At 50.9% G+C, this 27,982-nt stretch overlaps 1 protein-coding gene across 2 annotated transcripts in view; it reads right to left on the bottom strand.

Annotated features, from left to right (window-relative positions):
- Positions 1 to 751: 751 nt before the first annotated feature.
- The window catches only part of MTCL2 (microtubule crosslinking factor 2), a 68,675-nt gene continuing 41,444 nt past the window's right edge, over positions 752 to 27,982 (bottom strand). Inside the window, exons 6-15 of one of the 2 annotated variants that reach the window (XM_082746196.1) lie at positions 27,531 to 27,671; positions 25,174 to 25,299; positions 23,762 to 23,992; positions 20,560 to 20,664; positions 19,444 to 19,611; positions 17,750 to 18,001; positions 16,091 to 16,156; positions 14,554 to 14,624; positions 11,823 to 13,173; positions 752 to 7,635 (exon numbers count right to left, since the gene is read on the bottom strand). In XM_082746196.1, the coding sequence (XP_082602322.1) occupies positions 7,483 to 7,635; positions 11,823 to 13,173; positions 14,554 to 14,624; positions 16,091 to 16,156; positions 17,750 to 18,001; positions 19,444 to 19,611; positions 20,560 to 20,664; positions 23,762 to 23,992; positions 25,174 to 25,299; positions 27,531 to 27,671 (2,664 nt within the window). In that variant the 3' untranslated portion in view covers positions 752 to 7,482. The remainder of the gene's footprint in view (positions 7,636 to 11,822; positions 13,174 to 14,553; positions 14,625 to 16,090; positions 16,157 to 17,749; positions 18,002 to 19,443; positions 19,612 to 20,559; positions 20,665 to 23,761; positions 23,993 to 25,173; positions 25,300 to 27,530; positions 27,672 to 27,982) is intronic. The other variant, XM_082746197.1, reaches the window with a different exon arrangement.

Consider the following 27,982-nt stretch of genomic DNA (forward strand, 5'->3'; position numbering starts at 1 on the left):
CTGAGTAGAGCTGATCTGTATAACCAGTAAGATACCACAGAAATGACTGTGATTTTCAAAGTTTAGTCATAAAAGACATTTTGACTTCTACCCTGCTTTCTCATAGATGACTTGCTCTAGTGCAAGCCAGCTGCCATGTTGTGAGGATACTCAAGCAGCACTATGGTCTATGCGGAGAGGAACTGAGGCCTCTTCCTGCAAACACTGACTTGCCAGGCATGTGAGCGAGCCACCTTGCAAACCGATCTTCTAGCCCAAGTCAAGCCTTACATAACTGCTGCCTGACGGATGTTTGACTGCAACCTCTGAGACACCAAGTCAGAACTACCTAGGTCCCAAATTTCTGATTCACAGTACCCGTGATCTAATTAATGTTTGGGGCCAATTAATTATACTGTAATAGGCAACTGACCCATGTCTAAAGTGTCCTCTCTTTTTTTTTTTTCATGATAAATCTGTAAAATGTTGTTTTGTTTTCTTTTGTTTTTGCAGAGAGTAACATTTTTGAACACTCTGCAGGTTTCTCAGCGGTCATATCACACTTCATAGGAGACTCTGAGGTGTAAAGACTCAGTATCCAGAACCCCTGGTGGCTCCTCCCAAGTGACCCCAAACTAGCCAGCTGACTGTGGCATTCCCAGGCCTTCCTCCTTCCCAGGCAACTGGGCTGTGGGGGGTGGGGGAAGAATCAGTTTCCAAATCTGATGGGGGCCCCATCCATCCTCCAAGAAAAATCAGAGATGAGGCCAAATCCAAGGAAACTGTTCATATTACATACTTTATTTCCAATCTACAACCATTAAAAACCTTTTGTAAGTTTACACTGTACATTTATTCTCATGTCTGAAATAAGACACAGGAGCAGGGAGAGCTGGAGGATTGGGCCAGTTGTCCCAGCACCTAATCCGTCTTGGGAAGGAGCCTTTTGAAGACAGAAGTGGGGAAGAGAGAACAGTGGACAGGAGATGCAGACAATTTGGCCCAAGAATGCCCTTGGTCCCTTCCCTTCCAAGGGCCTTTCCCTGGGGTGGGGGGGGGGGGGAGTTTCCCTAGGGCCCAGGATTGCAGGACCCTCACCAAGAAACCAGGCTGGGCAGAAAGGGGGCTTCACAGTATTGCCAGGGGCTGGGGAGGGGGACCGAGAGGAGAGGACAGTTTCTGGCTCTCTTCCCCAGCTGCTGGGGGTTGGAGCTGGTTTTGGCACGGTCTACTTGGTCTCCCTGGAGGTGGAAGGAGGAAGAGGAGGAGGAGCTAGGGATTTAGGATTCTTTCCTTGAGGAGTTAGGTTTCTTCCTATTTGAAGAGAGGTCATGAGCCTGTGGTAAGGTTTCCAAGGGATACATGGTCAGGGTCTTTGTCTCCTGTCCACCCCCACCCTCACCCCACAACTCCCACCCACTGCTTTGCTAGCACAATCCTACACGGCCTTTTGTGAGTAGAACTGGAATGAAGCCAGAGGCAGGGAAAGGAAAACTGTAGCCTTCTTCCTGCCCTCCAGCTTCCGGGAAAAGGACACAGTTGATTTGTTAGGCAGGGAGGGGTGGGTAAGGAGAGTTCCAATCTCTCAGATGTCCAGATGAGGTTGGTATTTTCCACCTGTTTCTGGTCTGGGCCAGCCTCAGTCCCTCACCAGGCCGCACTGATTGCTAGTGCAGGTCAGCAGCTGGCCAAGTCCTGCTATATGAGAATGACCTGGAGGGCCTGCTAAACCCCAGCTTGCTGGACCCCACAGCAGAATTTCTAATTCTGCAGGTCTTGGGTAGCGCCAGTATTTTGCATTTCTGTCAAGTTCGCAGGTAATGCTCGAGCTGTTTGAACCTCTAGGCACCTCACACTCAGCGACTTGGTATCATGAGGCAGTGACAGGGAGCTGGGCCACAGCTGGCAAGGCCCAACCTTAGAGGCACCAAAATACCCGGGAAGCTGCTAGAAATAGTCTTGTGGTGAGCCCCCTGTGCGGAGAAGTAAACTAAGGCACAGAGATCAGAGGCAGAGTCGAAAGAGGAACCAGGATACCAGGGTCCAGTGGAGAGAGGATAGTGATGTAGCATCCCAAAACACAAGGGCTGTTCTAGGACCCTAGAGATCATCCTGGTGCTCAAGATAAAATCATAGAATGGGGAGGCTCAGAGAACCAGCCAAACAGAGATCTTCCCAGACTTGGGCAGGGTCTCCAGATTCCTGGCTGAGGGTCTTCTTCCCAGGAGCAGTTTGAGTGGTATCAGAATGGAGTTGTGACCATCCAGGCCCTGACTACCTCGACCCTTCAAGGATGCTTGGAGGAAACCCGAGCTCCTTCCTTTAGGGCCTGAGATCCTGCAGGCTGGTGAGGGGCAAGAAGGGAAGGGAAAGAGGGGTGATGGGATAAGCGAGGGTCCAAGGAGTGTGAGGCAAGAGTAACAGGCAGTGGGGAGGAGCCCTGGGCAGGGGAATGCAGGCCCAGCATCAAGTCCCCTTTGGTTCTTGAGTCTGTGGACTTTGAAAACTTCACACACTGTTGGGAGGGATAAAGGGTAAAGCCAGGACAAGGTATTCTGGAGGCAGTGAGGCCCAGGGCAGAGCAGAGAGGATAGTGGGGTATCAAATGGACAGACTAATGGATGAATGACCTACAGAGAGAAAAACACAAGCCAGACTGCACCTTCTTCACAAACGAGGTTAGGCAGGACTAGGCAGGGTACAGGAGCCCAGAAAGAGGGATTCAAGCCCCACCCCCATACACACACACCCAACAGGGGACAGTGATGAAGTCCCGAGGTTGGGGACAGAGAAGATAATGTGGTTCAACAGTGGACCTAGGGGATGTCCTGCTGGGCTGGGAGATCACTGAGCGAAGCCCAGTGAGAAGCACTGGTAAGGTAGATATTCTCTGAGGTATTGGAAGGGTGCCTCCTTTAGTATGAGAAAACATGAAATAAATGAAACAGAACCAAGGAAACATCACCAGAGATGACAGCAAACACTGGAGTCGGGCGACCACAGACCCAAGTACTTCCGGGACAGGACAGGAGTGGGAGCCTGAGGAGGGAGGAAGTCCATGGCAGGGGAGCAGAGGCGGACAGGCTGTTCTGGGAGGGCTGGGGGATAGACGTTAAAACAAGCTTGGGGGGCAGAAGAGGAAAACCTGGTCATGGGTCAGGGCCACTTAGTGTGTTGGTGGGAACAAGCCAAAAAAAGGAGGCAGGAGAGGGGAAGCTTTGGAGGAAGATGGTAACAGAGTGGAGGCTGGGAGGCGGGGACTGAACAGACTGAGCCCAGACAGACGAAGGGGCTCAACCAAAAGCAAAGAATGGCAGAGAGGGCTCTCATTCACCACTGGGGATGCAGAATCTTCTGGAGTCAGGAAACCAGCCTTCTGGTCCTGAGTCTGCCTGTAGTTTGCTGTGTGACCTTGGTGAGCCACTCTCTTCTCTGGGACCAATTTTTCATCTAAAAAGGTGAGGGGCTTTGACACAAAAGGACAGAAACTGTGTGATTCCTCTTACATGAGCTACCTAGGTGAGGCACATTCATAAAGACAGAAAGTAGCATAGAGGTTACCAGGGACTTGGGGAGGGAGCAGGTAACTTATTGTCCGTTCAGTGGGTAGAGTTTCAGCTCGGGTGATTAAAAAGTTCTAGAAACAGATAGTGGTGATGGTTGCATGGTTTCAAGCCTGGGTTAGGTAGTGGCATATTCCGGGTGTCCTGTACCCGCAAAGAAAAGTCCCCAGTGGGTCAGTGGGTTTACACAGCAACCAGGACAAAGTTGGGCTGGGGGATCCGATGGACCCAGGTCCTAATCTAGGCTCGATGACCTCCCAGTTAGGTGTCTCTGGGATGAGCCCTGCACCTCCATTTCCTGATCTGCACTAACCCCTGTCCTGCCAAGGCTGCCTCCCAGAGCCATCTCTGAGATAAGAGCAATTTCCAGATAGCAGAGTACTCTGGGCGGGGTGTGCAGGGGAAGATTATTAGTATGAGTGAAGAGGTAGTGGGAGCTTGCGGGGCTGGTACGGTTGGAAGGTGGGGGACATTCTGGATGGGAGGGGAGAGGGAGGAAGAGCCTGGAAGCTGGACGGGCAAGAGAACAGGCTGGGTGCTGAAACTGTGAAAGGTGCATAGGAACCATGTGACAGTCAGCTGGGAAAGCAGCTGGGACAAGAGTATCCCTGGGAAGACCAACAGGTGGGGCGCATTTTGAGTTCATAGAAAGCGAGACCTCTAGGAGGGATTTTTAAATGGGTCAGCCTTTGGTGGGGAACGACCTGGGTGGGAAAGAGGGACAGGAATTGGACAGATGCCTTGTGCATGCAAGACCTAGGAGCCAATGATGTGCCAAAGGGGTCTGATTTTCATTTCAAATACAGACATCATTGTCCCCAGGACGGTCTAGTTCGGCTCTGGGAAGAGGTCAGACGTAAGAAATGTGAAGTTGTCCAGTTTAGGGTCAATCCGGGCAACTGGCCCCCCACTCCTCCCCCAACCAGCTGATGCCAACACGATAGATCCAAGCCCAGTGATCTGTAGGGGATCAGAACCCCCAGGGTTCCTTGGGACTTTGGTGGGAGAGAGTGCAGATGGCAGAAAAGGAAGAAGGATAGAGGAGGTTGAGGAGAAGGAAGAGGAGGAAGGTGCTGGGAGTCCAGTGGAGAAGCAGGAAGGGGAGAAAGGGAAGAAGGGCAGTGTTCCTTCCTGGGACCCCAGGGCTCCAGGGGAATCCCCACTGTGGGTCAGGCAGTCTTCTGCTTTGGGAATGTTACCAAGACTTAAAAGGCATTTGAAGAAACAAACAAACTTAGAAATTACATTCCAAAAGAGTACAAGAGTTTTTACAAACCAACCCCCCCCCACCCCCCAAAAAGGAAAACACAACCAGTTACTAATTAAAATGCTAAAAATCAAACCAAACCAATATTTACACATAACATTTTCAACCCCATCAAGCCCCACGTCCAGAGGCTTCTGCAGGAACAGTGATGAGTGGCCTTGCACAGAGGCATGCAGGAAGTTGACACTAAGGACTTTACTGAAAACCAAGATCTGGAGCCTCTGACACCAGTTGGGGGCCGGGTGGCCAGGCGCTGAGACAAGAAGATTGCGAGGACAGCGTTGGACGAAGACGATGGTAAGGCTGAGCGGTCCGTAGGCCTTGGGGTTCGGGTCTTGTGAGGATTTTTCCCCAAGGCCGGGAGTGCAACCTCCCTGGTCCTCCATTGCTTGAGGAGGTGGCAGAAGGCCTCTGGTGGCATGTGGCCTGGTGTGAGTCCCCTCATCTGGAGATAACGTTGGAGGGACCCCCTGACCTTCTGAGTGGGAGCAGCAGCATCCCAGGGGAGACTGGTCCATGGCTCCAGGGACCTGCCTATTCTGCCCACATAAGTCACTATGGCACAAGAGAGTGCCTGATCAGCCTGACACGGCCCTCACATTCTGCCCGTAGGGAATGGAGAGGAAGGATCTGGGGTAACTTGTCCAGGTGACCCTGAAAGGGCAGAACTGGGAGCAGGTGGGAGTACAGAGGTGTCTCCTGAGTCCTGGGGGCAAGCTCACAAAGCTGCTGGCTTTTGGTCTTCCTGCATTCTGCAGACAAGCTGCTTCATTCTGGTATTTCCACTCTGGGCCCCCCGCCAGTGGCAGGAGGTCCACGCATCTGCGTGTGTGCGGGCAAGTGTGCAACCGATACAGGTTCACTGGCACCAAGGGAGAGGCCATCTGAGGCCTTCCCCCCACACTGCCATAAGCCGCTGTGGCTCAGACAGCTCACATGGGATGTGGAGAAAGGCGGGCAGGGGAGCTGGGGCTGGAAGAGGGGCCAGGAGAGGCCATAAGGCTAAGGAAAGAGGCTGGTGAGAAGGCTGGCAGGTGGTGAGAGCTGAGGCAGGCTAGCAGACACTCTCACGTCCATGTGCAAAGCTGCAATAAACAACATTCTCGAAGTTCAGTCCTGTTTTCCTGTGAGTTCTCACTTGGGGAACTTGGAGAGATCGCCACGCTCTTGATAAGAGCCTTAGTAACATGTGTTTGACTCATTAAAAAAAAAAAAAAAAGGTTTCAGAGGGAGGGAGCAAAATGAGAGGGCAGATGGAGAATGTTTGGGAAGTGGGGACGTTGGCCCAGCCCCCCACCCTGTCAGCGAGGGTTTGCAGACTGACTGCTGGGGGCTGGCCAAGTACCAGGCAGTGAGTGAAAAGCAGTGCTCTGAGGCCAGATGGTCAGCAGAACTGGGGAGCAAGCTGCAGGGCTCCAGCCCTACCGGGGTCTCTCTATACTTGACCAGGAAACGAGCTCAGCAGCCGAGCTGTACGGGGGACCCTATGCCTGGCCATCGTGTTAGATGCCTCACGTTGTCCTAGTGGCAAGAATACATGTCTCGACCTCCAATAAATTACCTTAGGGACTTCGGGGGAAATTAAATTATTAAAATAAACTAAAGCCACCTTAAATATTTATAGTAAGAAAAATTCAAATAAACAACCGAGGCAAGAAATGTGTTTCCAGGCCCCTGTCCTGGGGGCACTGGCCTCTGGGGGTGCTCCTTGGCCTGGGGTGGCCAATTGGGAGTCTCTCATTGGGAACAGCTTTGCCTTCTACCAGCCACGGGATGTAAACACAGTGGAGATGTGGCGCCCCCTCCAGGGTGCTGGGGAAAGAGGCCCCAGCAATGGAGGCAGTGGGCATTTAGGCAATTTATCTGTGCACCAGATCTTGAAACTGACTCTACCTATTTCTGTCCTGGGAAGGTTGGTGCCCGCCACCCACCCCCCCCAACCTGGTCACCTTGACGAGGGAGGCAGTTCCAGTGACCCAACCCTGAGCCCCACACGTTTCCACCTCATCTTCCAGTCCTTGCTGCATCCAGGCTATGGGCAGGGAGATCCAGAGCCCCAGGATTCCAGGCTGATACTGGCCCTGGCTACTGGCCCTATCATACCCCCTAGAGCCACAGCAATCCAGAGCAGCAGGGCTGGGAGGAGGAAGCCGTGGAGGGAAGGAAGGGATGGGGAGGATGCCCAGCTCAGTTCCACCAGGAACCCCACGTTGAATCCTATGGCAGAGCCCGTTCTTGTCATGGTGTTTCCTGCCCATGAAGGAGGACATGGTTGGCAGGGAACATCTCTGTGAGCCCTTTTCCCTGAGGAGCACAGCCAGAAGTGTATCCTTTCCTTGGCTCTTCTGAGAAGTGGGTGTGGGCAGAACCAGGCGAGGCTCTGCCAACGGACTGGCTCCCAAGGGATCGCTCTGGAGCCACCTCTGAAGCCTAGTTGTGGTCTTTCTCCCACTTGCTGCCTTTCCCTGGAAGTCAGAGGTCACCACCCAGCAGTCAGCAGGAGACCCCGCTTTACCTGGATGGGAAAGCTGTTCCCTGGCAGTGGTGTAGCGGCTGAACCTCCAAGGTAAGACGATGCCGAGAGCATGGGCCCCTTGCCTCGCCTCCTCTCTGCTGGTTCCCTTCGGCGATCCGGGGACTGGGCTGGTTGAGGTGGGGAGCCCGGCTGCTCTGTCACTCGCTGGGGGGAGCTGCCCTCTCTTCCCCACCCCAGCTGGACTCCGAAGGGTGCAGCCGGCACTTGGAAGGAGAGTGGCGGAGGGCAGAGCGGGACGGCCGGGCAAAGCAGGAGGTGAGAGACTGGGTGCTACAGTCACAGACGGCATCCTAGGAGCAGGGAGGCTGAAGTCAGGAGGAGCTAAGAGGCACTGACCATCCAGGGGCTACATGGTTGGCCAGGAATTTGGACCCAGCCGTGCCTGGGGACCAGTTCCCAGGGACTGTGGCCCCTCTCTGGACCAATTTCTTTAAATTGTTTTTCTCCCATTAGAGTATTCATAAATAACATTCCAGAATGTAATGAATTTTGGGATATACAGAGAAGAAAGTGGGTGTTGTCCAAAGATAAATTCTCAACGTTGCACAAGCATACGCTTATCAAAATCCTCCTACTGCCTATTCTGTAACTGCAAAACATAAACACTTTTCTGTCACTATGTATACCTAGATTCCCTTCCTTTTAGTGGAATTAAAAGAAACTAGTGGAATTTTATGGAAATACCTATTTATCCAATTTGCAGTTTATGTGCATTTTAGGTAGTTTCTCTCTCTTTTTTTTTTTTAACTATTATCAACAAACCAGCAATAATGGTTAGAAGTGCTGCTATAGAACTAGATTGCTTGGTTCAAATCCCAGCCCTGTCACTCCCTTGTGTAAGTTGCTTAACCTCTCTGAACTTTGATTTCCTTCTAAGATGAAGGACATGATACCTTTCTCAAAATTGTTGTGAGGATCGAATCAAATATAATATGCAAAGCATTTGGCATAGTGCCTATGAAGTATTAATAAATGTTAGCAATCTTTCTTTCTTTTTTTTTTTTAACTTTTATTTCTTTATTTGTCAGAAAGAGAGAAAGAGGGAGCACTACCAGGTGCAGCAGGCAGAGGGAGAAGCAGGCTCCCTACTAAGCAAGGAGCCTGGTGCAGGACTCAATCCCAGGACCCTGGGATCATGACCTGAGCCAAAGGCAGATGCTTAATGATTGAGCCACCCAAGTTTCCCAATATTAGCAATTTTTACCAATAACGCCATACATTTATTTATTTATACAAGGATATTCTCCCACCTCTGTAAATATTTCCATAGGCTACACTCTTAGAAGAACTACCAGGTCAATGGGTAACATGCACATTTTACCTACTGAAAAATACTTGGCTCAACTTTAAAATCAATATTCAAGGGGCACCTAGATGGCGCAGTGGATGAAGCCTCTACCTTCGGCTCGGGGTCATAATCTCAGGGTCCTGGGATCGAGCCCCACATCGGGCTCTCTGCTCAGCAGGGAGCCTGCTTCCTCTTCTTTCTCTGCTTGCCTCTCTGCCTACTTGTGATCTCTTTCTGTGTCAAATAAATACATAAAAAATCTTAAAATAAATAAATAAAAATAAAAATAAAATAAAATCAATATTCAAAATACAGCCAGCTTGTACCTTTGTCTCTTGATGTACATATGGTCCCATGGATGTGATGGTTAATTTTATGTGTCAACTTGACTGGGCCACAGGGTGCCCACATATCTAGTCACATATTACCCTGAGAGCTTCTGTGCGGTTGCTTTTGGAGCAGATTGCCTTCTCTAATGTGGGTGGGCCTCATCTAATCATCAAAGGTCTGGATAGAACAAAAGGGCGGACTCCCCCAGAATAAGAAAGAATTCTTCCTGCCTGGTGGCCTTAGGACTGGAACTACATTAGCTACATGTGCTGTACTGGAATAACATCACTGGCTCTCCTGGTTCTCAGGTTTTTGAGCTCAGACTAGAATAAAGCATCAGCTCTCCTGAGTCTCCAGCTTGCTCTACCTTACTCTGTAATCTTAGGACATGTCAACCTCCATAATTGTGGGAACCACTTCCTTATAATAAATCTGTCTTTCTCTATATACACCCGTACACAGACACAACGACGCACAGACACACATACATACATACAGCCTATTGGTTTAAAAAAAATTTTTTAAGTATAGCCATGGGGCTTGAGCTCACCCCTGAGATCAAAAGTTCTATGCTCCACTGACTGAGCCAGCCAGGTACCCCCACCAAACTGTCTTTCAAAAGAGTGTGCCCAATTTCTACAGCCTCTACTAGTATGTGATTAGTGGTTTTTTGTGTGTGTGTGTGTGTTTTTTAAAGATATTTATTTATTTGACTGAAAGAGAGAGACAGTATGCACAAAAGAGGGCACAGGCAAGGGGGAAGGGCAGAGGGAGAGGGAAGAAGAGGCTCCCTGCTTATTGGGTGTCTGACATGGGGTTTGATCCCAGGACCCCAGGATCCAACCTGAACCAAAGGCAGATACTTAACCGACTAAGCCACCCAGGCGCCCCTGTATTTAATGTTTTATTTCTCTATTCTCCATACTTAAAATTTTTTTCAGTTTAATGTACATACTGAACATATGATAAAAATATGCCTTATTGAATTCTCACAGACTAAATACACCCACTGTATTAGGGTTCTCTAAAGAAACAGAACCAACAGGGTGTGTGTGTGTGTGTGTGTGTGTGTGTACATATGTGTGTATAGATGAAGATCGAGAGGTAGGCAAACCATAAGGGACACTGAACTCTAGGAACAAACTGAGGGGTGCTGGAGGGGAGGAGGGTGGGAGATGGGGTAACTGGGTGATAGGCATTAAAGAGGGCACATGATGTAACGAAAACTGGGTGTAGTATACAACTGACGAAAAGACTAAATTCTACCACTGAAGCTAATAAAAAAAATGTTTTAATCTTTAAAAAAAAAACCAATTTGGCAACATTTATCAAATGCCTTTAAAATTTTTATATTTTTGGGCGCCTGGGTAGCTTAGTCGGTTAAGCGGCTGCCTTCGGCTCAGGTCATGATTCCAGCGTCCTGGGGATCGAGTCCCACGTCGGGCTTCTTGTTCTACAGGGAGCCTGCTTCTCCCTCTGCCTCTGCGTGCCTCTACTCTCTCTACCTCTTTGACAAGTAAATAAATAAAATCTTAAAAAAAAATTTTTTTAAATATTCTTTTATTCTATAATCCCATTGCTGCAACGTAAACCTAAGGAAATAATCCAAAATGTGGACAAATGTTTTTGTACCAAGATGTCCACCACAGCATTATGTATGGTAGGGGAAAACCTAGAAACCACCTAAACATACAATACATACAAATGGGCCAGGCCTAGCCCATACCACCTCTCTGCACCCCCACCTGCGACCTTCACCGAGTGCACCGGAGGCCCCATGATACCACCCCTGACCACAGCTAATTAGACCACGGGGGTACACTGGACCCAAGTTAAACCAATCACAGTTTCTTCTTTCTTCTAGGAATGTGGAATTGGGATGGAGGGATCTGAATCAGTCTCGGGGGCTTGAACTAGAAGATGTCATAAAAAGCAAAGCTTGGACCACACATGTAAATGCAGCAGAGGGACAGAGGAAGAAAGCGGACATCAGAGAAAACAAAGCTCAAGGGAGAGGAGAGAGAGACAGAGAAAGTGCTGAGGACTTTGGGTCCTTGTGCTTGGGATCCATACGCTATCTCACCATTTCCCTTTCTGGAAAACTAACTTATACGCATTCTTTGACTACGATGCAAATAATCCTGAACCAAATCTGAAATCGTTATCAGGAGTGGGATGTGCAGCAAAAGATTCTCAGAGAAAATGAAAGCGCTTAAGCATGGAGTCTTAGGGGGCTGGGCAGGGGTATGCTAGAAAATGTTTAATAACTAATTTTCCAGGAGTGAGGGGAAAAGCCCGGATCTGGAGTATTTGTCAATTTCCATGGTGTAAGTCCTCCCAACTACAGCCAGTCTCAAGGTGCCAAGGTGTTTTACTGAACACAGAGATGCACACAATGACCTCTCATGGACCAGATCAGCTGGCCCCAGCACACTGATGCAGGAGAGCAGTTAAGTGTTCCCTGGAGTGGATGCTAGTGAAGCCTTGCTCACTCGTCTCTTGCTTTTCAGACCATGTGTCCATCAGGTCTGTTGTTCCAGGCTGGGGCCTTCTAACCTGCATTCCTTCCATCCATCCATCCATCCATCCATCCATCCATCCATTTATTCATTCATTTATAAGTGGGCTCTACACCCACCATGGAGCTTGGACTCACAACTGTGAGATCAAGAGTCACATGTTCTACTGAATGAGCCATCCAGGCGCCCCGCCGTCTACTACCAACTCCTCTTTCCAGACCAGCAAAAGGACTTTATGAAACATACAACCATATTCCTGAGTTTGAAAACCAAGAGACTTTGGACCTTCTAAGTCAACCTCCCTGCTTGCAAGAAAAAGAGTAGACCCCCACCCACCTACCTCATTAGGAAGGGCTGTGGCTCCATCTCCGTCCCGGGGGACACCATCTTTCCCCACCTGGGGGAGAACTGAGAGTCTGGCCTCCTCACTGCCGACCGACTTGGCTGTCTTCTTGTTCAGGATCCTGGCCATGCCCTCCGCCTGATGGTAGCTGGCTGGGGAGAGGGGCTCTGGCTTCTTGGTGCTCTCCTCCCCGGCTGCAGACGTGGGGCTTGGGGCCCGGCCACACACGTTGCGGAAGAATTCCTGCACGATGCCGTACTTTGGAGGTTCAGGCTTGGCCCGGGCTTCAGACATGCCCAGTTTCCAGACAGACTCTGTGCTTCCCGAGTGCTCCACCACACTGAAGAGGCTGGACAGCCCATCGTTGATGTTCCTCAACACGGGGCTATCCCGCGTAGTGGTGGAGCGGGCCCAGGCCGAGCCATTCTGCTTGCCCTGGTGCAGGTTCCAGAGGCTGCGGTCCTTGGCGCTGTCCAGCTTGGACACGGAGCGCCTCTGGAGCTTCGGTGAGCCATACTTGGGGGAGCAGCACGGCCGTTCGATGCGCGAGTGCACCTTGTCCAGGGAGGAGGAGATCTGCTTGCTGCGCACAGACACCAGCGAGGAGCTGCGAGGTGACCAGCTCTTGCCGTGGAGACTGCTGCGGGGGGGGTCGGTCTGCAGGCCCACGCTGACTGTGCGGATGGTCTGCGTGCCTACGCTGGCCAGGACCACCGTCTGGCTGGACGTGCTCTTGACCTTCCTCTCCAGGGAGCCCGAGCGCATGGCCTGGCGCACACAGTTGGTGATCTCCTTCATGTCGTCGCTCATGTTGCCAGACATCTCAAAGTCGTGCAGGGCGGCTGGGAAGCTGGGGCCCGGCGCCGCAGGGCTGCCCCCCGAGCCTGCGTCCAAGCGCTGCCGGGAGAAATTGCAGAGCCAGCGGCTGTAGGAGCTCTCGGCCAGCCCGTCGGCCTCAGCCGACTCTTTGGGCTTGGCAGTGGTGAAAAGGAAGCCGGGCTCGATGATGATCTTGCCCTCCCTGTCGTGGACGACGGGGACGCCCAGGCGCCGGGCCACTGGGGGGCTGTAGTACACGCGGATGCCTGTCTTGTCGGGAGCTGTGTAGCTGCGCTGCATCTGCCTCCCTGTGGGCTCCTGGCAGCTCAGGGGGCCCAGGCGGTTGCAGTCCCGTGGCGAGAGCCCTGGCTGCTCTTGGCCCTCCTTCTCCGGGTCCACTGGCTGGGGGCCCACAAAGGCAAAGGCAGGGTTGTTGGGTAGCTTCTTACCCCGGGTTGCATCCCCGGCAAGGTAGGGGGAACAGTCAAGCAAACTTTCAAATTCAGACATGGAGGAAACAGATTTGGTCCTGGGAGGAGCAGAGGAGAAAAGAGCAGTGTTAATGGGAGAAAACAGACAAGGAGCAGACGCTTTGCTCTTCCTCCCTGGTCCCCACACTCCACAAGGGCTAGGGCCATGACCGTCTGGCTTACCTCTCGTGGAAGACACTGCTGGTGCCCAGCCCTACGCCACCACGACACCTGCCACCATGTACCCAACACCTAACACTGTGAACACCTGCTACTCTCCGCCAAAGGCTTTTCTGTGCCTGCAAGGGCACACTTGGCCTCCACGCAGAAGAAGCTACAAACATCACAGGGTCTGGCCCCTAGACACAGCCCTCAAGACTGGGTGGATCTCGTGGCTCAGGACCAGGTCTCCTTGATCCGTGGGTGGGAGAACTCTGCGTTGCCCGTTCTGCTCTGGCCCCCAGCGTTCCTCAGCGAAACGGAGCTTTGGTTGTCCACAGAAGGACAACACCCCCCTTTGCTGGCTGCCTTCCCAGTGTTTCCCAAATCCCTTCCCAAATAAACCATTTGTGCTCAGATCCTTGTTTCAAGATCTTTGAGACAAGTTCTCGAATCCTATGTATGGTTTTGGGGAACCCAAATAAGATGTCACCATGTCTAGCACAGACATGGCACATGGACTGATGACTGGAAGTGCCAGGCAGACCTAAGTGCATCTCAGAGGCCAGACCATTTGGCCCTCTAGGAACTCTAGCAGACAGCTCCTATTATCCCCACTAGAGACAGATGGCAAATATCAGCCAATGTCACACTACTCTAGAAAATGGCAGAATGGGAGTTCATACCCCGCCCTCTGACTCCAGAACCTACCCTCCTACCCCAGACCGCCTGGCATGAAGTTGCTCTGACAGCTCTGATGGGATTCTGTTGCCCTTGTCCTATTCATGGGTTTCCTAAGAGTGCAGACATGTCCCCAACAGTCTCAGGGTCTCCATGGCCATAGCACAGGGCCAGGCTCAGAGGAAGCTGCACAGTAATCCCAGAATGGAAGCCCAGCCTGATTCCCATAACACCAGTTATGGGGAGAAGGAACCATAAGAGGAGATGAACAGTTCCTTTCAAAGCTAGGATATATGCAGCCCCGGGTTTTCATGCACGTCCACTATCAAACAAACAAGAAAAATCAAGGGCTGGAATTCTCATTCTCCCTAGCTTCCTGGCTCCTGAGTGGCTTTGGTTCTACAGAAACCATATCCCAGGGTTCCCAGCTCTGCTGAGAAGTCACGGTAGGCATGGGGGGGGTGGGGGGACAGGGGGAACGGAGGGGGGCCGCACAGGGGCCGAGGGAAAAAAGATAAGCACAGGGGTGGAGCAGGGAGAGGCGTCTGAAGGACGGGGCAGGGGAGGGGCTGCAGGGCAGGGGGAGGGGATGCCAGCACCTTTTTAAGGCAGTGCCCCCAAGGTCAGCTTCAGAAACTGCCTCCTTGTCCAGCATCTTCTCGTTCTGTGTCTGTCAAGGAAGAGAGGAAGCGTGAGTTCTGGCCACCAGTGCACCAAGGGAAGGGGACAAGAAGTCAGTGCAAGACGACCTGGGATGCCATGCCCGAGTCTCCTCTTATAGAACAGGAGTGATGTCAGCACCAATCTGGAAAGCCTCCTGGTCAGTTTCTGGCAATAGTGTCTAACACTCCCTCCACAGGTATGTGATCCAAGCTTGGCCAATCAGAGCTCCAAGAGAAAACCCCAAGGAAAGAGGCTTTTTATTATTTATTTATTTATTTGACACAGAGAAAGAGAGAGAGAGAGATGGTGAGAGAGGAACTATTAACAGGGTGAGTAGGAGAAGGAGAAGCAAGCTTCCCGCAGAGCAGGGAGCCCAAGGTGGGGCCGATCCCAGGACCCTGGGATCACGACTGGAGCCGAAGGCAGATGCTTAATGATTGAGCCACCCAGGCACCCTGGAAAGAGTATTTTTAAAAGTTTTTCTGAATGTGGGGCGCCTGGGTGGCTCAGTGGGTTAAGCCGCTGCCTTTGGCTCAGGTCATGATCTCAGGGTCCTGGGATCGAGTCCCACGTCAGGATCTCCGCTCAGCGGGGAGCCTGCTTCCTCCTCTCTCTCTCTCTGCCTGCCTCTCTGCCTACTTGTGATCTCTTCTCTGTCAAATAAATAAATAAAATCTTTAAAAAAAAAGAAAAAAGTTTTTCTGAATGTGGTGGCATCAAGAAAGCAGCCAGTGGCCACAGTTCAGTTGGTGGTGAAAGCAGTGACCTCAAGATTCCTGCTCAGGGATTATCTTCCCCCTAGTTCCAGAGCAGGTCCCCTGGGACTTGCACCTGTTTTTCTGAACCTGCACCAGCAGCCCTCTTGAGCCCCCATTAAATCCTCTCATGCCTCAGTTCCCCACAGTTAGTGTTTGTGGCTTGCAACCAAATCTCCTAACTCCCTCGGGCTGTTCTGAGCAAAGAGCCGCTATGGTCACTGTTTGGTTACTGAGAATGTTACTGTAATGGATAAGGCCCCCGAAGCTTAGGAGCAAATTTCACCAAAGTGACCTAACCAGTCTCCACAGAGAGGGTGTTCTAAATGAGAATGTGATTCTCATTTTACCACGGAAGCCACTGGAGCCCAGAGAGGGAGAGTGACTCCCTCAAGACCACACAGCTATTCAGAGGCCTGGCTTTTTAGAAAGGCACAGCTGAAACCAAGAGAGAGCAAGCACCTGGCCAAGGAGACAGAGACAGCCGGTCTCTACCCCAGGCATGGGGGGACAGAGCTGACAGAGGGCTCCTCGCAAGTCCCCAGCCATCGGCTGGAACGATGGGGTAGAGATCCCAGAACTGAGGAGCCCAGAATGTAAGGGGGTAACCTGGGTGGGGGGCAGAGTTAGCTTCCTCCCTGTCACATCGCCCCAAGTGAGAGACCTGGCAGTGTGGCCAGGAGCCAAGAGAACATGGAGGGCCTGCTACCCTGCTTACCTCTTTCCAGCTGTTGTCCTGCTTCTCCAAATCTGAGTGCTTCAGGATCCAGGGTTCAGCGGCCTTCTGGGCAAGGGTAAAGAGGAGGGTCAGTGGCAGGCATGGCTGGCGAATGGGGCCTCGCTCTATGCAGGGCCAGTCCCTAGGTTATGCTCGTAGCCTGCTTGTAGCCTGGATGACCCAGTTATGGACGAGGAACCATCTTCCCAGCAGGCAGTAGCTCCGAGCCACCAAAAGATGGATCTGGAGCCATTTGGAAACATGACCATGAAAGCAATCACTTACAGGCATCCTTATGGATGCTCTCCCATCTGCTCCAGTACCCGCCGTCACTACTGGGCTACTTCACTACTGCACTGTCACTACCGCTGTCACTACTGCAGTTCCTGGGCTGGCTAGGTCAGAGAAGCCACAGCTGAACAAGCAGGGTGGGGACTCCATCACTAGGAATGAGGCCGGCCTCTATAATCTGCCCTGAACAGCTCTCTATACAAGAGGCGAATAAGTACAAACGATATGTATCTTATGATTACGTTATCGATAAAACATCAAAACGATCTCTGTGAATATAAATTTAAGTGGCAAGAAAGGGAAGGAATGGGCTGGAGTATGCTTTTGCACTATCTGGGTCTTATATAAAGATGAAGTCCTGATTTATGTAATTAAAAGAAAAAGTAAAACCAAGGAAAAGAGTCAACATAAAGAGTGGTGCAAGAGCCAAACTATGGAAAGAACCTAAATGTCCATCAACAGATGAACAGATAAAAATGATGTGGTACACACACACACACACACACACACACACACACACACACACAGGAATACTATGCAGCCATCAAAAAGCACAAAATCTTGCCATTTGCAATGACGTGGCTGAAACTAGAGGGTATTATGCTAAGCGAAATAAGTCAGTCAGAGAAAGGCAATTCTCATATGATCTCTCTGACAGGAATTTGAGAGGCAGGGCGGGGGGATCGTGGGGGGTAGGGAGGGAAAAAATGAAACAAGATGGAATCGAGAGGGAGACCAAGCATAAGAGACTCTTAATCTCACGAAACAAACTGAGGGTTCTTGAAGAGGGTGAGGGAGAGGGTGGCTGGGTTATGGACATTGGGGAGGGTATGTGCTATGGTGAGTGCTGTGAAATGTGTAAGACTGATGATACACAAAGATGTACTCCTAGGGCAAATAATACATTATATGTGAATTAAAATAAAATAGAGTGCACAAAGCAGCTTGGTAAGCGGCTGCTGGGTACACGATGCGAACTGTGGTAGGGTGTAACAGTCCACGATGGTTTTTTTCCCATGTCCCCTCTTTTGGCCAGAGGACTCTAATTTTCCCAAATTTTCAGGGTTTGGTAGGCTCTAGGGGTAGACACATGACTTACAACTGGCCAATCAGCCTTGTGGAAAAGGGAAACTCTTTCCGTTGCCTTTGGTAAGCCAGCAAGATTCAAGCACAAAACAGCAACTCTATCTGAGGAGAGCTTGCTTATGAATAAAGCACAGAGGAAAGCAAGCCTGAGAGACTGACAGAGAGATGGACTTAGCACCTCATTCATTCTCTGAGCGCCTAGATCCAGCTGTAACTGAAGGAGAGCCCAGCCCCAGACCTCTCCCCCAGAGGGAGCCCCATGGCGGCTGCAGCAGGCCTCACCTGGCTTAGGCGGTTCTGCAGCTCCTTGACCTGCTGCTCCACCTGCTGCTTCTCACCCTGCAGCCGCTCCACCAGCTGCAGCTTCTCCTGGCTCCAGTTGCGCTCGCTGATCTGCAGCTGCCGTGTCAGCTCCATGACGGCGCTGTAGGACTCGGCCAGCAGGTGCTGCTGCTCCTCACGCTCCCTCTGGAGGGCGGCCTTCCAGTCCGGCCCCGGCCGCTCCCCAGCCCCCTTGCCAGCCTTCAGCTCCATCTGCAGCAGAAGGAAAAGCAAACTGGGTGGCTGGGACCAGGAGACCCTTCCCCTCTGCCCCAGATCCGGCCACCTTCCTTCCCTCTCAGGCACCAGCAGGGGGCGGTGGCAGGGGAGGGGGCGCACGCTCTTGCTCGGAAGGCCCCTCACTGGCTAGGACTACCCCACGCAAAACTAAGCCCTCCTCACAATCAGGGCTCACAAGGAGCTCTTTCCACACACGAAGAGCTTCTCAAGCATTATCTCAGCATCCTCGTGAAATCTCAGCAAGACAACTACCTTTTACGACACCTTGCCGAGGAGAAAGGGGATCGAAGAGGTTGAGTTATTTGTCCCAGGTCACAGAGCTACAAAATGGAAGGCTTTCCTAGTTATTGCTTCTCGTATTTCATCAACTCTCACAAGTGGTTTGGGTTTACAGTTGGGGGGGGGCATGCACCCACAGTCACACAATGAATGTGTGCAGGAATCAGTCCAGTGTGACGGCCTGGTGGAAGGAGGTAAACATGCAGCCTCAAGCATCCGTGTACCCCAGATCCCGCAGGCTGTGGTCCATGAACCCCCACAGGGGCCAGTCAGCTTCCCAGTGGGCGGGGGGGGGCACCTGGAATGACGGGGTTTGGGGAGCAGCAGGAACATTCAGAGGAAAGGAGGGTGACATGGGGAAGCCAGAAGGTTGTAAGCACTGGGAAGAAGGCTGGGATCATGGTAATGAGAAGCCAGCAGGGGCAGAGGTTTGGGGAGCAAAAGTCAGGTCTGCTACTTCCTAGCTGGGTGACCTTGGGAAAGAAACTTAACCCTTCCATGCTGGTTTTGTTACAGGCTTGGGGGAAGCTGGGACCTGAAGAGCTGAGGCAGGGGGGTTGCTGGTGATGGTCAGGGCATCCTCTCTGAATGGGAGGAAACCCACCCTCTCACTTTTTAGACCAGAGGAGGGCAGCAACTTGCCTCTGCGCACACAGCAGAGACCATACACCTCCAGGGCTCCTTGTTAAGGTTCCCGTGGTCACACTGGGTTGTGGGAGTAAAACAAAGCCAGCTAGCAAGAGACAAAGGGGTGGGGAGCAAATAAGGACTGCAGGCAGCAGAAGCCTGGCCATGTATGTGAAGGACATCACCAGATGCAGACAGGTATTAAAGCACCTGGCCTCACCTGGGAACCCATGGTACAGCAGATGAGCCAATGATGTCCCGTGCCCATTTGTCAGTCCCTTACATTCCTTCCTTGGAACCCTGACTCTCAGTCCCCAGGGTTTCTGGGACCATTGCTGTGTGCTTCAAGGTTAAGTCTCTTGCCCTCTCTGGGTCTCAAGAGGAAGTGAAGGGGTTCTATGCTTCTTAGGAGCACAGCTTGAGCATCGTGTTCCCAGGTCTGACAGCTATGGGGGCTTAGAAGAGGGAGGAGCAAAGAGGGTCATGTCTCTGACAGGTAGGGGACTCACCTGAGCAGTATGGCTCTTCAACTCTGCCCGCTCTGTCTCCCAGGTGGCCTTGGCCTTGGCAAACTGCTGCTGGAGCTCAGTCAGACCACGGCGTTCATCCCGCAGCAGCCAGCACAGCTCCTTCAGCGTCACCTTCATGTCGGCCAGTGTCTTGATATACTCATTGGGCTGCAGAAAGGGGTAAGGCCTGGGTCAGGAGCTTCAGAGGGGTGGGAAGTGGAGCCTGGGCTGGGAACACTCACTCAGCGTCCAGCCTGGGACTCTGCCCAGTCTCAAGCAAACCCCAGGGCCTCCCCAGGCAATCTCACCCAGCCGAGCCCAGGCCTGGGCACCTCCTAGGTTGATATGAGCCCCAGCCTCACATGAACAAAGAAACTCTGAGGTCACAGCAATTATTATGCAGCCTAAATGTGTGATGGGCTCCGGCTTCTTCGAGCTTCTGCAGACTCTAGGCCCCAGGTCTTTATCCTTGCCCAAGATGTGCCTCTCTGACCCACCGTGGGCCACATGGGGAATCCCAACTATGCAGCCTCCCTGACTGCCTGACTCAGTCCCCATCCTCTCTCCTGGGCCCATGACCTGTCTCTCACCTACCCAAGTTCACTGTGTATGACCCTGGCGGCCCGACTCTATCGCTCTCTCTGCCCCATGACTTGATTTAAGGGTTCCTGACTCCAGACCACAAGGCCTCTCTTCACATGACCCCAAGTGGATGTCCCTACCCCCACTCTACGCATCCCAAGCCACAGCCAATCCCAGAATACACTGCCACACCTCAGTACTCACAGCTCTCTAGGTCCAAAAGGGCCTTTTCCCCACTCTCTAGTATGCAAGCTCCTCCTTCGAAACCCACCACTTATTACCCTTTCTCTGTGACACTGTCCCCTACACTCCGGAGAGAATTAACAGCTCTCCTGCATGTGACCGCCCAGTCCACTGCCCTGGATGACTTCTGAACCCCACAGCACTAAGTATCTGGGGCCAGTAACCAGGTGATGGCCCTCCGCAGCTCCAGTGCCCCATGCAAGACAGGTCAGGGAAGGAGGCAGGAAGCGATCGTTAAACAGACAAAGGAAGCATGGGCAGGACAGGACTGGGACTGGGCTGGGAACGCACCGTGTTTTGGGTCCAGCTGTCCCCTGCGCAGGTCTTGTTATCAGAATGCTGGGCGTTTAATTCCTCTTCTTCCATGAGCAGGTACAGTTCCTTCATGCTATTTACCTGTTTTTAAAAAGCCACATTCAACAGGGGCTGGAAGGGTGTCGTGCCTGAGAGTCTGACCATCAGGAGAGAGGATTCAGGCTAGTGGCCCAGATGGAAAGGGTACAACACAGCCAGGCAGGAAGAAAGAATGGGGGTTTATGGTCCAGGGTGGACCAAAGGCACTCTAGTTGGACACTGATTTCCCCAGATTTTCACTTTGGCTCCTGGGCACCATCAAGGCCTAGGAGCACAGCTGGAAAGGCAGGCCCCTTTGTCCTCCCATACCAACTCTACTGCCCCAAGGGCCATGAGGCATCTTCAGAAATAACCAAGTTGCCAGGCTGGGTCAACAGGTAGGCCCTTCGGGTGGACTAAAAGGGCCATGGGCACCCCCATAATTAAAGAAATGGCAACCAAAGGTTTGAGTGGACGAAAGGAACCTTCCTGGGAGGGGGTTTGCTGCTGATGGATTCTGCAGAGAAGTCCAGAGCCAGCCAAGGAAGACAGGGTACTAGTTCAGGGTGGGAATGAAGCAGAAGGAAGCTAACTTCTGACTGGGGCACCTCATTCATCATTCGCTCAACAAAGAGTTATTGAAAACCTACCGTGCACCAGGCCCTGTGTTCAGAGCTGGGGATACACCAGTGAGCAAGATGGACAAAAACCATTATCCCCTTTAGCTTCCATTCCAGTAGCAAGGAAACTAACAAATAAGTGCAATGTATGAAATGGGATTTACTGTCTGGAATGTCACACAGCGAAGCTCCACGGGGCACAAGAGCAAGCCAAGGAGCTGGGGGTGGGGGGTGCTGCATGTGGGTGGTCAAGGAGGGCCTCAGAGAGACACTAGTATTCGGGCAAAGTCCTGAAAGAGCTAAGAGAGAATGAGCCATGTGAACACCTGCAGGTTGAGAATTCCAGGGAAAGGGCACAGCAGATGCAAAGGTCCTGAGGTGGGAACATGTCTTCGTGAGGGAAGCAGGAGAGCCACGGAGAAAGCGAGACAGGTATGGGGAACAAGGCTGGTCGCCCACACCTGGGACTTGTAGGAACTTCAGCTTCAGCTCTGGGTAAAATGGGAGCCAGAGGACTGTGAGCTGAGGAGGGACGCCCACCTTATTTGTGGTTTCTCGGTATCGCCACAGCTGCCGAGCTTAATGGGCAGCAACAGAACCCCCAACACAAAACTCCAGGGGATGCCATCCACATGCAGTACATGCTGCCTGGGGTACCTCCTCGTACCCTTCTGAATGCAAGGTGCTTGGCAGAAGGGTGCAGAGCGGGGAGACCACGTAAGAGGCTACAGTGAAAATCCAGGCAAGAAGTGACGGTGGCTCAGCCGGGAGGGAGGGCAGAGCAGCTGGGTCAGACTCTAGATAGATTCTGGATAGAGTCACAACATGCAAGGAAGGCCATTTAAGCCATGTACCTGGACAAGCTCCCCAAGGGGGCAGGTGGCGGTAAGGGAGAGACGTGGCCCAAGGGCTGAGCCTTGGGGACTCTGACGTTAAGAGAGGGCAAGGAGAAAAGGAGGATCCAGCCAAGGAGATCAAGAAAGAGCAACCAGTGAGGTGGAAGGAAACCCAAGAGAGTTTGATGTCCTAGAAACCAAATGAAGAAGGGTTTCTAATATCAGCGCAGATACTGAGACTGGGAAGTACTCCGAGGATGGTGGGGGAGAAGGGCAGGGCCTGCCTGAATAAACACCCCAATTCTGTCCCTGGTCCTGAGTATCTAAACATACAGACTATGGTTGTCTGTAGACACAGGGGCATGATTCTTTCTCCAAAATCCTCGGGGCCAGGTGTGCTGAGAATTCCAAATGCATGGGGATTTAGAAAGACAATGTGGTTCCCACACTATACAGGGTATCACTGCCCCAGCAGGGCCTGGTGTAACACTCTAGGCTCAAGCACACTCATGTTTCCCTACAAACACATGAATATTAACAGGAAATGGGATAAATAAAGGTTTTACTGCCAAATGAACATCAGGCCAATCTTTTCCAATTGAGTTTAGATACAACCAAACACAGCTCTCTCAGAACTTCTGGATTTCAGAACTGAGGCAAGGAATCAAAGATGTTTATCTGCAGCAGAATGGGAACAATAATTATCTACATATCTTAGCATATCTGTAAAGATGAAATGCAATCATTCACCTAAAGTACTTAAAACAGTACCTAGAATACCATACTCCATGCCTGAGCATTTTTTTTTTATCATTCACACGTATAGTTATCATTTCACATGTAAAATTCTGCAAGTGTGGACAGATATTTGTGAGTATGAATGTACATCGTTTATAGTTACATGTATGTGTTTATATCATATTTATACATGTGCATGTATCTTTTTTACCAATGTATGTGGTTATGCTTACATCTTTTTTCAAAGATTTTATTTATTTATTTAAGACAAAGGGAGCAAGCATGAGTGGGGCGGGGAGGGGCAGAGGGAGAGGGACAAGCTCACTTCTCACAGAGCAGGGAGCCTGACATGGGACTCAATCCCAGGACCCCGAGATCATGACCTGAGTTGAAGGCAGACACTTAACCCACTGAGCCACCCAGGTGCCCTGATTATGTTTATATCTCTCTTTTTTTTTTAAAGATTTTATCAGGCGGCCTGGGTGGCTTAGTCGTTACGCGTCATGTACAGATGTACATGACAAAACTTCATCAGCTGTACACTTAAGATGTGTGCACTTTACTCTATACAACGTATCCCTTAAAGTAGTAAAAAATAATATGTACTATATGGACCCATAATGGCATAGTAACAAAACTAGATTATTGAATTTACCCAGTTACTGTTGCCTGCTGAGGACTTTGAGGTTCATTGCAAAGGGAAATGAAGTTTTAGTGAGGTGTTAAAGACCGATCAGCTCTCTTTGGGGAGGGACCACGTCTGTCTCCATCACAGTATCTCTAGCCACAGTGTCTGGTAAAGAGTTAGTTCTCAAAAAGCTGAACGAGTGAATGAATGCAGGGATGGAAACCTGAAAGCTGATGGCTTGGGGATGAGCCTCAGGACTGTGTCAATGCCACCTGCGTGTCTACTCCCATCTTCCCCACCCTAGCCCTGCCCTAGTCCCAGACCCAGGGGAACCATACCTCAAGGAAGTCATCCCCCTCGTTGGGCAAAATTTTGCCCTGCCGCCAACGCTTGAGGAACCACCTGAGCTTCATGAAGAGCAGCAGGAAGTTGTGCTTGAACTGCTGGGACTCCTGCACCAGCATGTTCTTCTCCTGGCTCCAGAATTTCTGCTCCAGCCTCCGCTGGAGGCTCAGACTCTGCAGCTCAAACTCCCGCCTCAGGAGCGCCCTCTGCTGGTCCTCCTTCAGCTGGGAGGGGGACAGGAGCGTGAGCACCCTCAGCGGCCTTCCCAGCACTCCCCTTTCCCATTCCGGGCCTCAGATAAAGACAGAGAGGAAAGTTTGGGAGGTGCCTGTTGGTGATCCCCGCCAGAGGCTCTACCAGCGTCAGCTCATTCTACTGGGATAAATTCCAGGGAAGAGAAACTCACAAAAGAAACAGCGATCAGTTACGGATCACTGGGAAGTGGGATTTGAGCCCGGCTCTGCCTCACTGTAAAAATCGTGACATCACATAATGAGCACATGCTGGCTGCCAAAGTTTCACGGGAACTCTCACATCTGATGAGGAACCCGGGTGGGTGAGCAAGGAGGGCAGGAAGGCATGACCTATGTCGAGCACGAAGGGCATGCCGGGAGAGAGAAGCTGCAAATCCTGAGGAAGGAATGCAAGGTCATGATTGAGAGAGCGGAGATCAGGATTAGAGTCTCACCCTGGGTATGCAACCTGGGCCAAGCACTTCAGCTCCCTGGGCATCAGTGTCCCCATCTATAAAATGGGGACACCTCACAGGGGAAATCCTGAGGACTAAAGGACATAATGTGTGAAAAGAGCACTGCACAGCCCTGACATACAGTAAAGGCTTAATACATGCTTTGTATTAGCAGGACTACCAGCCTGGATCAGCAGCCAGACCTCTGGGCTTTCTGATACAGGCTTTCAGCTCTGATGGGAGCCGTAGGTCATAGGTGGGAAACTGAGGCCTAGAGAGAAGACAGGATTGGCCTGAGGTCACACAGGCCATCAATGACAAGCCCAGGATTCCAGCCCAGTAGAGCTGATGCACGATCAAGTACAGCTAGGGTGAGGAGACTCAAGTTTCCCAATACTCTTGCCTTCTGAAGACCCGTGGAGCCCTAAGGTTTCTGCCTTCTTTTTTTTTTTTTTTTTTTTTTTTTTTAGATTTTATTTATTTATTTGACAGAGAGAAATCACAAATAGATGGAGAGGCAGGCAGAGAGAGGGAAGCAGGCTCTCTGCTGAGCAGAGAGCCCGATGTGGGACTCGATCCCAGGACTCTGAGATCATGACCCGAGCCGAAGGCAGCGGTTTAACCCACTGAGCCACCCAGGCGCCCCAGGTTTCTGCCTTCTGTTCAGGGAAGAGATGCTGGAGTCAGTATGGGGAGCGGGCACTGGGCACCACCCACCTGGACCATTTTCTGGTTGAAGTTGTCGGCTTCCTCCTTCCGAAGCTGCCGCTCCTGGGACAGCTGCTCCTGCAGGCCCCGGAGGCTGTCATGGGCCTCAGCCAGCACCAGCTGCAGCTCCTTGATCTGGGATAGAGATGAGGGACACAGACACAGGGAGAGAGTGGGGTGGGGGTAGAGCTGTGGTCAGAGGACGAGAGTTAAGTGGGGTCCAAGCTGTCCCTGGAGTACAAATCAGGCACAGTGGCTGGCCCTACTTCAAAGGGTTGTCAGACAATTAAGCAAAACAGTGCACTTCAAATTTAGCTATTATTATAATTTAGCCTTGATAATTTCCCTCTTTGAAATGCATTGGAAGAAAATAACATATTGAGAAAGCTAAGTTGGCTTCGCAAAGATGTTCATTGTCTCATTGTTTTATAACTACAAACATTTAGAAACAATTTGGATAAATTAGGGGATTAATAGGTGTGGTTAACATGTCTATGCATACGTAAAAGTCCATTTAACGTACACTTAAGGATAGTGTCCTTAATTGCATATATATCATTATATTATACTTTAATAAAAAATTTAAAAGGATATATACCCCCAATAGAAAAACAGAAAGGACACAGGGACACACACTTAAATGTGAACAGTGGTTAACTGACAATCTTGTGATCTTGACTTCCTTTTATATATCTTCATGCAATGCTGCTTTGGGATTTTGCTCTAGTTTTTTGTTGCTTATAATGTCCATATAATAAAATCTTAAGAAAAAGACAAAGCTCTAGGTTTTGAGGGGAAATTGTGTTTATAAGTATTGTAGCTAAACAGGCAGAACTAATCTATTCTATTAGAGAAGTCAGGATGATGACTGGATGGGGACCAGAAGGGAGGCTTTAAGGATAGGTCAGGCTCTTGCTTCTTAATGTGCTCGCTGATTTCAAAGAAGTGTTCAGTTCGTGAAAGTCATTCTAACTGTCCACTTACTAGTGCTTTTCTATGTGTGTTATGCTTCAATTTAAAAATTTTTAAAGTATTTCTAGTAACAGAGGGAAATTCTTATGCTATCCTATTAAGCAGGGAAAAAAAAAAAAAAAAGGAAATATCATCTGCTACTCCTACATCAAACCTTCCCAGACATAGCAAGATGTCCCTCTGTGGAAAAAAAAATTTTTTTATCTAGCCAATAACATGGAAACTTGGTTATGGAAGGCACTCTGACTTAAGGTGTATCTTTTATGCCTATTTTATATGAAAGATTCTTGTGGAGTTCTTCTTAGACTCGATGCCTAACACAGAGCCTGGAAAGTTGTAACTGCTCAGTCAAGAGTGACTGACTGAAACAATAACCAAATGCATGCAGGTGAGCTGGCCTATCTCCTTTTCTCAGAAAATGAGAACTAAGTATCTCATGTAATGTTTTGTTTTTTCCCTTTTTGCCATGGCTGCTAGGAAGCTCAGACCACTTAGTTTGATTCTTCAGCTTCCAGGGGAATTTCTCCCCCTGGGCACTTGCAGATTGGCCTTCCTGGGACCACAAAATTGCCTTCCATGGATGTTCAGAAGAAAAGGGTTCTTAACGTGGGACACACACAAGGTTCTCCATGGCTCAGGAGTCTCAGGGAGACTCCATCCCAACCACAGGAGCCTTTTCCTACTTCAGGTTCATTATGAAGTGGTGGTGAAGACTCAGAAGGCTGGGGAGGGAGGCTCAGGATGAGGGAATCCTAGAAATTCAACAATCTCCACCCACTTGAATCCTCCCATGTTACAAGCCGGAAAGATGCAGCCAGAGAATGGGAACAGGCCAAAGGCCACAAAGCCACACTGGGTCCCCTGAGGCCCTGAGATGTGTCATCCTCCTCTTCCTCACCCAACAGGATCAGGCTGTAATAAGCCTTTTCAGGCATTTAATCCCTTCAACAGCCCTCTGAAGGATTACCTTTATTGTAAAGGTGAGAAAACAGAGATCAGAGAGGTCAAGGGACTGGTCTACAATCTCACAGCCAGTATATAGTAGTTGTGCAATTTGAACGAAAGCAGTCAGCCTGACTATAAAGATTGCTGCCCTCTCGCTAAAGAAATGAGTGGTTTCGTTAAATGACATAAACCATCAAATTCCCTGTGAAATTTAGTACAGCAAAACAAAATCCCTTCTTTCAAATGAGTTTATAAGCTTCCTTTTATCAGGCCAAGACCCAGACCTCCTTGTCTCCCTTTCAGCTTGCTGCCTGGAAGCGTGGAACCACACAGAACACTCAAAACCCACGTCATCACCAGCTAAGCTTCGGCACAGATCTCCCCACTTCTGGGAGGCCCCAGCCACTCTCCTCCAGCCCTCCCCCTCACTCCATCAGGCCTAGGCCCACCTCAGAGGCGTAGGAATCATTGTCTTCAGCTCGGTAAGGCCTGAAGTTCCGGCTGGGGTCAGGCTTGGAGTCCAAGTCACCACTGCGGAAGGGCTCTCGTATCCTGGGCTCCCATTCTGGCAGATCCCTGAAGTCAGGTGGCTGCACCCAGAGGCACAGGCGGAAGAGACCAAAGGTAACAATGGGGAGGGGCCCAGGGGGTGCGAGAAGCAGCCCCCACCCCAGGCCCTGGGCTCTAGAAGAGGCTCTGACCACCCACTTGAGGGCTGGGGCCTCAGTGGGTTCAGCTCTGCAGCCCAGATTCGGGCCTACAACTACTCAGCGAGCGAGTCTCTGTGGAAAGGATGAATAAGTAGCCAAGTGGTGGGTGAGAATCCTGGTCCCGAGAATGTCTTATGCACAAACCTTCTGAGCCAGCCTCAACAATCCTGCCACATGGGTAGCCTCAGCTC

The sequence above is a fragment of the Mustela nivalis genome (assembly GCF_964662115.1).
Source record: "Mustela nivalis genome assembly, chromosome: 8".
NCBI lineage: Eukaryota > Metazoa > Chordata > Mammalia > Carnivora > Mustelidae > Mustela > Mustela nivalis.